The sequence below is a fragment of the Vanellus vanellus genome, assembly GCF_965231255.1.
Source record: "Vanellus vanellus genome assembly, chromosome: 1".
NCBI classification, from domain to species: Eukaryota; Metazoa; Chordata; class Aves; order Charadriiformes; family Charadriidae; genus Vanellus; species Vanellus vanellus.
In genome coordinates this window covers 218,857,364-218,872,248 of record NC_138905.1, presented here as the reverse complement: position 1 = coordinate 218,872,248, position 14,885 = coordinate 218,857,364, and the positions used below count along the sequence as shown (strand labels likewise).

General features: G+C 43.1%; 1 protein-coding gene across 2 annotated transcripts; it reads right to left on the bottom strand.

The window, feature by feature from the left end:
* Window positions 1-3,148: 3,148 nt before the first annotated feature.
* CLNS1A (chloride nucleotide-sensitive channel 1A) lies at window positions 3,149-13,976 on the bottom strand. 2 transcript variants are annotated; one of them, XM_082498532.1, is made up of 7 exons: window positions 13,809-13,976; window positions 11,535-11,671; window positions 9,418-9,522; window positions 8,568-8,678; window positions 7,913-8,086; window positions 6,439-6,523; window positions 3,149-3,900 (listed from the first exon to the last, which is right to left on the bottom strand). In XM_082498532.1, exons 1-6 carry the CDS (start codon window positions 13,955-13,957, stop codon window positions 6,456-6,458), a joined length of 744 nt encoding a protein of 247 aa, XP_082354658.1. In that variant the 5' UTR covers window positions 13,958-13,976; the 3' UTR covers window positions 3,149-3,900; window positions 6,439-6,455. The 2 variants fall into 2 exon arrangements, with proteins under 2 accessions (XP_082354658.1, XP_082354657.1); XM_082498531.1 differs by having other exon boundaries at window positions 3,151-3,900; window positions 9,418-9,525.
* Window positions 13,977-14,885: the final 909 nt, after the last annotated feature.

The window sequence follows — 14,885 nt, the reverse complement described above, 5'->3', positions numbered from 1 at the left end:
TACTTGCAATATACATACCTCTGAGAGGAGGAAAGGCTACACGACTCCCTAGAAGAGTCTCCACACCTCTATTCTAGAGGTACCTTACACCAAAATTAAAGGTCTGTAGGACCAGCATTATTTTAATAATACCCGAGTGCAGGTAAGTAACCCCTCGCTTCCTTTCGGGAAGGCTCTGCCCCATCCTGTCCCATGATAGTCTGCTCAATGTTTTTCTTGGTTGGAAAGAGCAGTAATAAAGTACCATAAAATTCTGTAGACACACAGGCAAAAGGGCATTTTAGGCAAAAAAAAACCCCAACCCTGACTTTATCTGAGATTACTACTGCCTCTTCACATAGTAAAATAGACTATATAGGGATGAATCACGTGGAACTTGATTTTATGTAACTCTTACCAGATATTTTTCTTGAAATAAATGACTTTGCAATATAGGAGAATAAAGAGCTAAAACCACAGGAAAGCTACATAGCCAGACTGGCACAAATGTGCCCTTTACAGCCACAGCAGAGGAGACCACCACCGACAGGTACCATCCTCTGAAGTTCTCTTTCTAGTGTAAAGTTTCTTCTTCTGCGGGTACCTTCATTTTTATATATGCCAAAATATATTTTTCAAATTTAAGACTAAATTCATTTTCGTTCTATAGTTACTAGGCTTGAAAGGAGAGATGATTTAACAATTTCTACAAAGACCCAGGAGTAGACCCCTTGACTCATTACCCACGTCACCTTGCAGACCATATTCTAAGAGGAAGGGAGGGAATCAGGGTTGTTTTTTTCGCAGTAAAATTATGAACCAAGTCTTAAACAGCTACTGCTGTCAGGTATCTGTTTTGCGAGAGTTCAGGAAGTAAATTTTTCATGTAATTTACTTGTTGCAATAAAATCTTTTCTCCTTTTAATTTTCCAAGGTATGTTTAAGATTATATTGCAAAATGAAATCAACTGTTTGAACATGCTTTCCACACAAGAAAGGCTTAATACATGACCCTGTATTCAGACATTAAAATAAAAAAATAAAAAAAAATAGCTTGCTAATACGCTGGAGAGAACTAGGACTGCTGGTTATCATTCAGCAGCACTTTGATCCGAGTGCGAGTAGGCCTGCTAAAGGAAACTTTTTTTGGGTAAAACTCTTCATGGCAAGGGCTGCACACTACCACACTGTGAGCCTCACAAGGTGTGAGCCTTCAGCTCGTTCTACATCATATTTATAATTCAGCCACAGAGGGCTGCTAGAACAGAAACCCGACGCACGAGACCTCCAAAAAACATGTATTTTTACACCACGTACTGCTAAAACAGCTGCTTTGGGAGGCTTCTACCTGTCACTTTCTTGCTTTACTGCTTTTTATCCCTTTTACCTATTTTTAAAGTGATCCATACCTTACCGATTTTTTTTCCCCCCTGGGACTTTGCCTTTACTGGTGTACTCAAGCCCAGTTTTTAGCCTAATTTCTTACATTTCCTGCATAATGAACTGATTTGCAGGTCTCCTTTGAGCCCCCGAGGCCCACTGGGTAAAGATCTCAAAAATAAGCCTCAAAGAGCATAAATACCGTCTGCCAGGGAAAACAGAAAGCAGAGATACAAGTCTGTGGGCAGCCAGGAGGTGTTAGATGGGAGGCCCTAATTCCACGTCATTTTTGATGGCCTGCAAAAGCCAAGTCCATGAAGCAAAGAGGTCAACTCTGACTTCTGGATGTCTATGTTGTTTATTTTGGCATAATGTAGAGGTTTTAAAAAAAACAGTAGAAATCTGGGTGATTAATAAGTAGTTGCTCTATTTATAGCCCCTAGAATATAAAATGAAAATAAAAATCACCAAGAAATAGGCAAGCCTTAAATTGACTAAATTAAGGCAGAACAAAAGCAAAAAAACCCCAAAAGTAGCAGAAAGAATGAAAAATACAAGTAAGTTCGGAACTGAAACTATTTTTGGTAGTACAACCAGAAATTAATATTTTACATTCAAAGTAATGAATGTTTACGAAGTGTTCCCAGAACACAGCTTAAATACAAAGTGTTAATGAAAATAGAACTTGTCAGTCCACACACGACACTTCTCAATGCTACCTTCAGGGCTCAGCCAGCTTTGTTTCCACCTCACCAGGTTAATCTTGCTCCACTGATGGGCCTGAAAGCACTGCAAGATGCCTGCTCCGGGAGCTCGGCAGCAGGACAAAACCAGTCCTCCTTCTGGAGCTTCCTGCTGCCAGGATGGAGTGAGAGAGCACTGAGGGGAGCCAAGTACGGCCCAGCTGCCCTCTGGGTTAGCTGTGCCCATGTGTCAGGATGGGTAACGGGCAGTCTGCAGTTTAATATGAAAAACAGCAGAAAGACCACACTGCAACAACTAGATTTACAACAAAAAAATACCCAAAACAACCCAGTCTGTTTTAACGATGAATGGTGACTGAAAATTGCATGAGCCTTCTTTCCTAAACTATGGTGCTGGTGGAGTTTTAGCTGTCCCAAAATCTCCCCATGCAGATTCTCCAAATCCCAGTGCAAAAAATTAAAGCATCACTCCATACTCTCCTTTGGCATTCCGTATCCCTAACGAAAACATGCATACATTTACATACATATATATATATAAAGGGACTAGTAAGTAGAATATCTTGTTGCGTAACATGCTAAATACCTAATTTATCAGCAACGTCAATATTTCACAACACTATTAAATCACCAGTAATTTGACAGGCATTCCTAATGAATATTCAAGAAAGTGGTTATATTTTCTACGTACTTTGAAACCAAACGTGCTAAGCAAGGCAGGACCACTCAATACGATTCCAAGAATGCAGGGCTGGCAAAACTGTTCGTAAACCGACATAATAATAATTGAAAAATAATTTACAAGTCAACTTCAAATCAAATGAAAATGGAAAAAGTTTAGTAAGTTTAGACTTCCATTTGAATATTGGGGGGGGGGGGGGAGGGTGGGAAACTTGAATTTGCTAATATTGCCTCAGGACAAAAGCATTACCATGCAGAGGTGAAAGGGTAAAAGCTCCAGCGGGACTAAGCTCTTGGCAATGTAAAGCCGGGTTTCCACCTTTGGGACGTGTCAGAACAATATCATCTTACAGCGCACTCTGCAAATGTTCTGCCCTTTTATTCTCACATGTAGGTAAATGATGAAAATGCCTTCACTGGACTTCTCTTTTTTGTTATAGAAGACAGTGATAAAACTCAAACGACATCAGCTCAGAGTTGCCAGCCACTTGTTGAAGTAAAGGACTGAGAACTGCAACACAGAGTTGGTTGTGAGATACAAAAAAATCTTAGTTTATTTAACAATCTTGTTAATGTTTAATACAAAGACACAAAACAGTTCTCTGTTTCAGGACTCCACAGACTGTATTCCATCTCCTCTACCACCCAAACTCTGCTGTCGGTGAAATGAAAGGGACAGCACTGAGCCGATAAAGCCAGTTACTTGAGGGGCATTACATTTAGCTTTGCTTTTAATCCTTGGCCAACCCTATTTCCTTTTAGTCGAGCTTTGTAACATTTCTATTTCCATTCTACTCCACCGATGCAACGAACAGGTACAAAAATATGGAAAATTCTAGGACAATCTAAAATTCTGTTCTACTTACAGCTTTATTTCTGAAGTCCTAGAATTCCTACAAAGGCTTCTTTGAAATGACCCCTGATTAGCCCCATTCAAGTGTTAGATGCAAGAGGTTTTACTGTTTTTTGTTTGTTTTGTTTTGTTTTTAAATAACCCCATAGTGGTCACAAATGTCAAACCCTGTTTTAAACATCGATAAAAGCATTTATAGACCTAGATGTCTAAGCTTAGGTCATTAAAAGAAAGGTTAACTCCCGATAGTCACAGCAATGCCTTCAGTTTTACAGCTTATTCTGGAAGTGCCACAAGAGGAATCTGAAAGATACAAGACACCAAGTTTACATAATTGGCATGAAAATAAAAGCTTATTAATCTTTACAGAGTAGTTCGCAGTCCCGGAGGACAGCCCTTCACTGCAAACCCACTAATTTTCAGAAGGGCTGAGCATCTTTGCCTTTGACAGCAGCTCTAAACTCAGGTCAGCTAAGGACAGCATGCGTTTACAATCCACAGTTGTACGCCTGTGCCCTGGAAGACCCCATCACGCTGCCACGCACAGACACACCAGTTGCTTCAGAACAATTACGCAACCTCGTGACGTGACAGACAAAAACGCCGCTTATTACAAGACCAGTAGAAATGTCCCACATCAACTGTTAGCAAGTCTTCCAGGAGCTTCAGCAAGCAACTGTCACATCTCATTTGGGTAATGAGCAGTAACATGCAACATGAGCATCCCACAAGGGCATTGCTTTAGAGGCCAGGCAGCACGTTGCTCTCTAAAGGATCACCAACAAGATGTTCCTGTAGATCATTTTTTGTAGTTCAGAAGGTTAAAAGGGCTGAGCTGCTCCACAGACTACCGAGAAAATCACAGCGTGCTCCCTCTCTGCCCCTATTTTCAGAGTGCAGAACCAAACCAAGCTTGTTAGCAGGGTGATTAGCACAGACCTGCAAGAGCTGTTCCTTTCACTTTGCGCCTTCAGTTGTTTATTGCTGCCGTATATCCCAGGTTTTTGAACTTACTTAAATTACATCAGCACACTCGGACTAGTGGTTACTTTAAAAAGGCCCATCACACCCACAGCTCCCAAACTGCGACCTGCAGCCACGCTTGACGCTGCACTTGCAGATCACTTGATCTGCCCTGACAGGGATCAGCCCCTCAGCAGAAGGACAGGAGGACTTCCTGTCCAGTCACCTCTTGCAGCATTAATCTCCCACAGCCACCTGCTGCACCATGGAACGCACGGAGTAAGCAGCAGGAAGAATTCCACTGAACAAAACTACTTGTTGTGGGGTGTAGTCCACCAGCACTTTCAGGCTCTTCAGAGATCTGCTACCAGCCACTAACTCTCCTTAATCCCGCTCAAGTTTAAACCACAACAATAAGCGTTCAAATTTGAATTTTCAACAGCATGATTCTATTTTTTTAGATTTTTTTTTTTTTATAAACCATGGACCAAAATCATCTTGGAGATGGAGACATCAGAACCAAGCTTTCCATTCACTAAGAGACACCTCATGTACAACACCTGAAGAGTTTTCTGTAGTTTTAAAATATGCCCTTTATCAAATACAATAACTGTCCAGTGGTGGAGCAACCAGTATCTTGACTATTTTGGGAAGAACTCCACCCTGTATTGCAAAGTCTTTCCCAGGGTAGGAAGAGCAACTGAAGAAAAGTTTAAGCTCTTACACCACACAATAAATACTAATTCAGGCCCAGTGGCAGTGGTTGAGATCAGAAATCTCAGAAAAACAGAATTTCAGAAATTCAGAAACAAAGAAAAGTAAGCAACAGGAGGAGAGCAGATGCGCATCACCCCTCCACAACAGCCTTTCTCAGAGGCTGCAGCATCTTTCTCAGTGACGCTGTAATCCCTAACCAACTACTTCTTACCTATTTGCATTGATTTTTTTTTTTCATCTTCTTATTTGCAGCCCTTTCCTCCCTTGCCCCTTTTTCCTCCCCTGAGCTTTTGACTGTCTGCCCCACAGCTGTTTTCTCCGGCATTTCAAGTGGGATAGTTCTGCGCTCACAGTCTCACTTCCAAGACAGGCACAAGAACTGGGACAAGGCACCATTGCTTGAGTAGCATGTGCAAACTGGGCGCTACGGGGCACTGCTGAAGCAGTGGTGGAATCACCACCCCGCTGGGCCGGTGCATCACTGCAAACACTGTCCCAGAAGAAGCTGTTCTTCCTCTCCCACCCAACGCCCGTGAGGAAATGCTGGCACATCTTGTAATGCCACTAACGGAAGAAAAGCAGTACGGGTGGTGGTAGGGAAGAGGGCACACTGGCACAACCACCTCAGCAGGGTGTTGTCTCCAAGTTGTGCACTTCTGACAACAATCCCATCCAGATTGCTCAGTAACTTTACCGGGAACTGTTCCTGCTCCGTTTACAGTGAAGGAAGAGGTGGACTTGCAGCGCTGTGAAGTGTTCTGCCCCCTTGAAAGGCTTGGGAAATCTTGCACACTGAGGGCAAAATAACGGATACTAAAGACAGTAACTTCCCAGCAATGGCTCCAGTATTCATATATCAGCATCTAAGAGCCTTTGTGATCAGACAATTCGTAATTTACCAAACAGCTGACCTGTCTTCCAGACAGGCATGTCTATGCAGCATGATGGTTTATGGTAACAGGCAATTTTGGGCAGATCATTGAATATCATTCCATACTTGTGATAACTACAGCTACCTTGTCCTTCTCTAAATCACCATCATCCGGATATCACAAGATACTTCCTGCAGGAGGTCTGGGATCATGTGCATTACACAAATTCCAGAGATGGAATGCTCTGCGGGACTGAAAAGCATTGGTGTTGGAAGACAGAATAACTTACAGCAGCATACGTCCTCCTCAGTGATCGACTTCTGCGTCTTCAAACTGCCCCGCCACTACTGGTGCGATGTCCACCTCCATCCCATCTGAAAAACACCAGCCAAGGCTGCATAACACCACAGGCTCACAAGCAGACGATGTTATCACACGAAAGAGAGTGAGTGCCCTCTGTTGACAAGAGATGGCCAGAGCAGAAAATTCCTTTGCTCAGCTTCTGAAAGCAGCCTAAGAAAACCCTCATGTGCTCACAAGTTTCTGGTTTTGTTCCAGCTACATCAGTCGGGCACTTAAAGATGTCACCACTTCCTACAACCTTTTCTCACCCTATCTCATTAAAAGACTTAAAAACCGGATTTAAACTATTCAATTTTTTAAATGAAGTTTTGGTGTAACAAATACCAAGCTTTTAAAAGCTTTAACTACGTGCTACCAGAAAGAGGCAGGATCCTGTTCCGAAACCGCTCTCAGCAATCATAAATTTGAAAAAAGAAAAAAAAAAAAAGGAACAATCACTCTATGCTACAAAGTCAAAAAATAAAAGAATTCCGAAACTGAGCGGCCCTGCGGATATCAGTAACTGTAGCAAATTAAGAAGCAGTACCGTAGCAAAGAAGATCAGGAAGGAAAAAAAAAAATGATTAAAATGGCTTTGAGACATGTGACATACTTGCTGTTCAATTTATTTTAATTTTCAAAATTTTGGGGCTCAGAAACCTGACAAATTTTATCAAATGAAGGGTACTGGCTAGAACACGACTGTATCACTTACTGTTATCTTTACATTATTTAAATCTATTCAAAGTCATGGAACAAAGAACATGTAAACAACTGACAAAGCAAATAAAGATTAAAAAATCATCCACGTGGATCAGAGCACATTAGTTATTATTCTGTTGACTATTCTAGGCAAGCTGACAGCTAGAAATTGACAACAGCCGCACCATCTTTCATCCTTCAAAAATGTCAAGCCATACTAAAACACCAAGATTTATATCAATTAAAAGAAGCAATGCTACTAAACTACTTCGCTGTTCTTCTCCCAGGTAATATATTGCTCCAGTGAAAATGGCATGCAGAAAAGGCAAAATTTGAGAGATTGAGGGTTTTTTCTGACAAAAGGAAACCCTACTCCTTAAATATACGTTTAAACGATCAGTAGCATCAAAAGACAGCATCCTTCAGAAAAGCAGATTTTTTTTTAAATCTGTTCTAGTATATTTCAATAATTCTGAATTCACGCTGACCTCTGTAAAGAGAATTACTAACTTACAATTTAGGGTATTTTATAAAACAGTATTAACTGTTTAGAGTGGAAATTGCTTCCTAATCCCAGTGTAGACCGAGAAGTTTAATTTTCTTTTAATTCTAAATCAACTTCACCCTACCACTATTCCAGGGAATCATACCAGGAAATCCTGGCCAGACTGGAGAACCACTGCTTTCACATACTTTAGTAAAAGAAAAGCATTTCTTACCTTCGAACTCCCTTATCGAGTCTTCTGTTCTCACTCCAGCCATGTTGTATTGACTGCTGACAGACTGGGCTAACATGCCTTCTAACCTCTCCAGAGTGGCCTGACCTTCTGCAGTTAAGTGCGACAATCCTTCTTCGTAAGTGTAAAAGCTCGGGATGTCACCTTGTTCTAGCTCTGCAAAAACAAGTTGATGTTTATCAGATCTGAGTTTAGGAGCCTGGATTGAGCATGGGTGGAGGAACAGGGCAACAGCCAGGTAAATTATGCTCAGATTAACTGACTGAGATTAAAAGGCTGCTTACATTGGGTACGGAATACACACAGTGACGTGAGCTGACCATGCCACAGCAATGGCACCAGACTTGTGAACATCCACTGGGAACAGGAAAGGCTGATATTTGTGTCTTGGGGCTTTTAAAAATGAGAACAATGCTTTTTGCTGAATTCCAATGACTTGTGACAGCTAAAACTACGGATTTTCTGCAGATTTCTGAGATTTTGCACTATGCCTGTGGCATAAAGAACGTTTCAGCAAGATGAGCAATAAACACGGAACTTCTTAACAGACCAAGCTATTCTCATGACAGACACCGTAGGAGAAGTTCCAGGTATCCAGGAGCTGGTAGGTATTTCAAAAGAAACAACTGTTACGAACCGCGGGCCTCCACATCGTACTCATCCCCTTCATAATCGTTGTCTGAATCTTCATCGTCTGGGTCCGGGTGCAGGGCTTGGCATTCACACATGGCTGAAAACATGGCTTCCACTGTAGGAACACAAATGAACACGATTCTCCACCAATATCCCACAACAACAGGCAAGAAATCCTGGACTGAGCGATCAAAGAGATTGCAAATAATCCTTTTACCAGAACCACCCCTGGATTTGTATTTGAAACCATTGTCCAAGCAGCCAGCAGCCACGCAAGAAACAGAATAGGTTTCCCAGATCCAGCCTGGTGCTTTATCCTCTTAACAGCACTTTTCCATTATTTCACTGCTGAAAAAGGCTTATCTCTGGACAATTCTGTCTGTGGTTACCCGCTGCAGGATTCCTTGCAACATCTAATACATAAAATCCTTAAAACTTGGATCCAGCTGGAAGCTCCACACCAGTCAGGGTACGACTGCTTTCCAGTGGTAGCGTCTGGACATTAGCATGTTCCTAATAAAATTGTCACTGACTCACAATATCACTGGATTTGTAATCAAAAAGATGTTTGCCATACATGTTCTCTACAAATGTATATACGTAAGATTATCCACATCATGTATTTATACTTAAGTCTCTATTTTAAAGCATTGGAATTTTCCTTGAGAAGTGGCTGCTTGAAATATTCCAGTTTCAAGGAAGATAGAACAATTTGCTTTGTTCTTTTCAGCACACAGAAATCAAATAATTAGAGAAGGACACTAAAGGACCATGTCATTTACATCTCTATACCCCAGTGTCTTCCACATATAGCCAGGACTTTAAGCTAAAATGCAATATCTCTCTTCACTTACAGGCTGATTTGTCGCTAGGTACAAATCTGAATTCTGCAATTGGTTCAACATCATCATCACTGTCTTCCTCCTCGCCTTCAGCCATGGAAGCCTCTTTTGTCTCCTCTTCTTTAGGAAATGGAAAGATTTAAGAGAAACGTGTTTATTTTGTCAAAAAAAGTCACATTTGTTTATTCTTTCATGAACACACAGGTAATCAAATCAGAAGCCTGGACACAACCTGTGAGAGGCACAAACACGCCCACTCCCACCCACATTGCGGATATATAAGGCCCTCTCACAGCACCTCAACGCCACTTACATCGCACACAAAAATTCTCTATTCATAATTTTACTACTTTAGATGTCTGCAATGGTCACATGATATACTCAGGCACTTCAGGAAAACGACCTGATCCTTCTTGAAAACAACTGTGCTCCAAAACCCCACACTTCACAATCATTATCATTTACTTGTACAATGATGGCTTCAGTTCATCGCTTTGTGGCTGGGGACACTGCACTGACAGCCTCAAAAGTGCGTAATTATTTTCTACAGAAAAAGAGGAATACAGTTAAGGCTGTTCCATTGGGAACGGCTTTTATCGCAAACAAAATTGGCACCGCCAAGAATACGAAGAAGCCAAGAAGCTGCCAGCCAGCTGCCCCCAAGAATGAAGTGTCCAAGGAAGCTACCCAAGCCTTTTCTAGCTGACACCCGCGGGCACAGCTTGTTACTGCTGAGTCCAGCTCTTTGTTTTCAATTAAGTCAACCTCCAACTGCCTTTGCTAAAATAGGGGCAAGGATAAGGCACACACACACACAGAAAGTGCAACGAAAACTTTCAGAGGGAGAACAAAATGTACCCTGCCCAACTAAGAAACGATGACTCCTGCAGGCAAAGAAGTAGAGAGGTTTGGGTTTAACACTATTCAGCAGTTAAAATCCCAGGCCAGGGATAGACTTGAAAATTAAACAAACCTTCTGCTTGCTATAGAAGATTTACGGTACCCAGAGTTCATATATTTGAAAACAAAACAAAACAAAAACCACCAACTAAAAAACAAACACCACACAAAAAACCCCATACAAATCAGTCTATTAAGGATTTATAGAGAACTGTCACAGGATATCCCTATTTTCAAGCACCGTTACGAGAATGAATTAAGAGCTGTAAACAACATCTTTCTTCAGACTAGGCTCAGTTTACTTCAAAGTAAACACAAAGGAAAATGAGGAAGAAGAAACCAAGGGGTGACGGACACATTCTCTTATTATTTGTGGTGACAGACTTTCAGAGAACATCAGTAACATGACAGAAGGAAATAACTAAAAGTATTAATAGCTAAAAAACACCTCTGCTTCCTCAGTCTTGTCAGCACTTTCAGCATATAGAATATTTAAAGAAAAATTAAAACACCACATTTTAACTACAACAACTAGCAGGCATCAAGGGGAAAGGAGACCTGCTCAAGACTTAACACTTGCTACTCTTAAATTGAAATGGCAGTTTATCCCACTCTTAAAATATTTACAGGTCTCCCAGAAGAAAAACATTGATACATTAAAATATAGAAAAATCTTCATACAAAGAATGAAACAGAACACTTATTTTCTCTAACACAAAGCAAGACTGGGCAAAAGGTTGGTTCTGTGGGAAACCTACAAAGATCCATTAAGCCTGGTAACACGAGCTGTTGTCATATTTTTTTTAAGCAAGCTGTGGGAGAAAATGAATGAACACTTGCAAGCTAATGTGAAACAGCAGGAATTCATAAAGCCTGGAGAGGGTTAGCAACATTAACGTAAATTCAATAAAGCAAAAATGATACTTAAGCTGGAATCACAGGGAGAGAGCAGAGAAACTAAATTGTTTAAAATGAGTGTAAGAGAGCAGAGAACCAATTTTCAGCGGCTCCAGCTGTACGTATTCACATGCTGAGAGCAGAACAGCACAGCAGTGACTCTAAACAGGGGCAAAGCTATACTTCTAAAATAACTATCCTTCAGAGAAATGAAAAAGAAAATACAAGCTATTACTTGAATGAAGCATTTAATTTAAAAAAAAAAAAAAATTTACTCCCTTTGAAGAAGAAATCATGCCACTGAGGAACACGAAGCAACACTCCGGGCATACCTTCGAATTTGGCATTCACCATAACATACAAGTGCTCCCATGGGTAGGCGCTCAGGTCCCTGGACACAGCATGTAAACTTATGGTGGGATAATCCAAGGAGAAGCCAACTCCAGAGTTTTCCAGCCAAGACAGGCGACTAACAAGGAGGAAAAAAACAAAAAAAAAAAAAAAAAAGAAGAGACAAGTTATAAACTAACAGAGGAATCTAAAGGTACCTGACTCACCTGCAGAAAAGCAAAGCAACCCCAAAAAGTGAGCAATTCCAGACAAGGCACTTACCCCACTCTCAGGTAATACAGAGCCCTGGACCTGCCTGAACAGGACCTTGCAACAGCATAACTAATGGCTGAAGTAAAAGAAACCTTTTCTTAAAGAATGCAAAGCTGAGCACCCTAAACACATTTCAGCTTTACCGCATTTACACTAAACCCTGAGTTTCCCTCCCTGGCTCTTCACTTTCTCCTCCCTGTAGATAGCTACGATCCCAAGGCTTACTGCAGAGGTTCCAGAGTGTGAATTGTAACTCAAACTAATAAATATTCTGTGGTTTTTCAAGATAAAGTGAATACTGAAAGGAACTGTAATTGTAATTTCTGAAAGATTATAGATCTGATGTGGGTATGGGCCTGTATGTAGAAAAACAACCAGTCCCGTGATCAGCAGAGCCAACGAAGCCAGGTTATGGTTTTCCTCCCTCACAACTTATGTGCTATAACCTCTGCTTCCCCCCATTTTCACTCTCATCCCTAACCACAACAAGAGACAGCATAGGTTGTTGCTACTGGGCTGCTACCTCCTTTATATCAGAAGGATCAATGTCTTTCTAGCAGCTGACAAATCAAGCCACAGCTAGTTTTGGGTGTCTGTGATCAATGAGGTCAGACAGCAAACAGAAATATTGACAGGCAGAAAGTGAGACCTCCACCACGTGCAAAACTCAGCATTCGCAAGTTTTTGTGGAGGGACAAAACCACTGAAAAGGTCAGAGGAGACTCCTTGCCTCAGGAAACCTGGCTGAGAGCAAGAGCTAGTAAATTGGGAGTGAGGAATTTCCTTCCTAGCCTCGATCGGCCAGTTCTCAGTGTTTACAGCTGTTGATGCAGAGTCAGTACACGGATCCAAAGCTGCATTGTCTGCCCGGTTCTCCCACAGCACGGCACTCCTGCAAACGCTGGCATTTTCTATTCATTACCAGTAAGTGACTCTGGTAAAAGCTCTGCAACGCACTCGAAACATGTTGGGAGGAAGCTGGCAGACTTGTATGCGCCTCACACAAAAATCTACTGAAAGCAAGTTACAAAGAAACTCAACATGATACGTGTTGAGGGCAGATGCTGTGCGAACAGAAACCTTTGTATCTGCAACCAAACAACTAAACAAAACAGTAACTGAAATTCCAGAGAGATTCCTCTCCAAGAGGAATGCAACATCACTAACAAGTTCAGGTGGGGCAAAAATCCCCTTAAATAATATTACCTGTTTTATAAACGCTTCAGTGTCTAAAGGTTTTAAAAGATAATTCACTCCTCAGCGCACGTTTTAGATGACGTTTGTGTTCTAACAACACTCTTCCACTGCAGAAATATGTTATCTTTAGAGTACGTTCCCACAAATAAAGAAAATTACATTGCCTTTATCAACAAGCTGTCTTCTTGAACTGTACAATGCAGAGAGGATTTAAAGGAAATCATAAAGAGTTCAGACAACATCTTCCCCCAGAACTTAATTTATTGCTACCTAGTAAGAACACATAGTGTCCACGTGATTAATGCAACATGAGACTCCACAAAACCACAGGAGTTAATAACAGCAGAAAGTTAATAACAGAAAACCAACAGCTCTGTTCACTCCCCTGTCAACGAAAGAGAGGTGCCGGTGGTTTTCATGTGCCAGCCGGGCTCGCTGGCTGCGCTATTCCATCTTGTGTTGTTTAAAACACCATTTACAGCAGGAACACTGGGGACACCCCCCCCGCCCCCCCAGCTTGTCCCTCACAGCGCCCTTTGAAGGCCTCCCCCACACGACAGCCCCCTTTATCCGAGGGGGATCCCCCCCTCCTTCGGGCAGGTCCCCTCAGGGGAGACCCCACAGTCCCCTCAGGGGACGGAGCCCCTCAGAGCGGCCCCACGCTTCCCCCAGAGGAGAAGACGCCCCCCCAGCCTGGTCTCCACCAGCCTCCAGGGGAGGCCCCTCATAAGTCGGCCCCCTCAGGCGAAGCCATACAGGCCCCTCATGACGGTACCCCCGGTTCCTGCCGGGCCGCCCCCCCTCACCTTTCGGCGATGTAGAGCGTGCCGGCGCCCAGGCTGCGCCCCGCCAGCACCGCCTCGGTGTCGGGCTGCTGATGGCGAACGCCCTCAGCCGGCGGCGGGAACCGCTTGAGGAAACTCATGGCGCCGCCGCCGCCACCCTCCTCCACCATCTCCTCCTCCGCGACCGCCGGAAGCGGAACCGCCGCGACCGCCGCCGGAAGCGGAACTTCTCCCCCTGCCGGGCCTCTCTAGGCGCGTCTCGATGGTGCGGGCGGGTGGTGCGTGCCCGCGCCGCCGCCATGTTGGAGCCGTTCCCGCCTCGTCTACGCGCAGGGGAAGGGAAAGTGTTTCACCCCATAAACGTCCGTGTTCCTGAGGGTGAGTCGCGGTCTCTCTGCAGAGCGATGCAGTCTGTGATCCAAGAGCATGTGTCTCGGGCAGGTCTTGAGTAAAATTTTCATTATCTGGAATAGGGAAGCACAGAGGATCACTGAGGTGATTACTGACAGTACCACCCGATCACAGCTGATGGGCAGCGTACGTATTCTGGCCTGTAAATCTCTGTTGGACAGGTGACAAAGGGAAAAAACAAACACAGGAGCTTGTCGGTAACCATTATTAGATGCTACAATGGTACACACGGAGAAGAAAAAGGAAGTCACGAGGTCCTGAATTGCTTAAAGGATATCCAGTTGGTTTCCCTCAGCAGTGATGAACTTGGGATCAGGAGCCTGATGCTACTGCAGTGTGTACCTGATGCGCTGCCATCAGGGAGCTGGGGTGGCTTTGGGACCGCGGATTGCAGCGACCGGAAGGCTGCTGTCATCTCATGAGCACTGGCCTGGCTTCTCCCCCTGGATTTACACCATTTCTGCAGGAAGTTCGTCCTATGACACGTGCTGCTGCAGTGAGAAACGGGGATTACACCAGTAGAGCATGGGTAAATGAATGGTAACATTCAGTCTGCACCACTGAAGTATGTCGCTGTCAGGGGACCCTCCTGATAACTCCATCAGAGAGGCAGTGCCACTGCAGACATCTCTTCTCCTTGACTTTTCAGTTTGGCAAGTGCTCCTGCCATAGCAACATGCTCACCAA

Excerpts from the sequence above, each read along its gene's own strand:
- CLNS1A (XM_082498531.1), bottom strand. The coding sequence starts at position 13,957 with ATGGTGGAGGAGGGTGGCGGCGGCGGCGCCATGAGTTTCCTCAAGCGG. Across the intron at positions 9,526-11,534 it reads GGTGAATGCCAAATTCGAAG|AAGAGGAGACAAAAGAGGCT; the intron begins GTATGCCCGGAG and ends CATTTCCTAAAG. Across the intron at positions 8,087-8,567 it reads GTACGATGTGGAGGCCCGCG|AGCTAGAACAAGGTGACATC; the intron begins GTTCGTAACAGT and ends TTGTTTTTGCAG.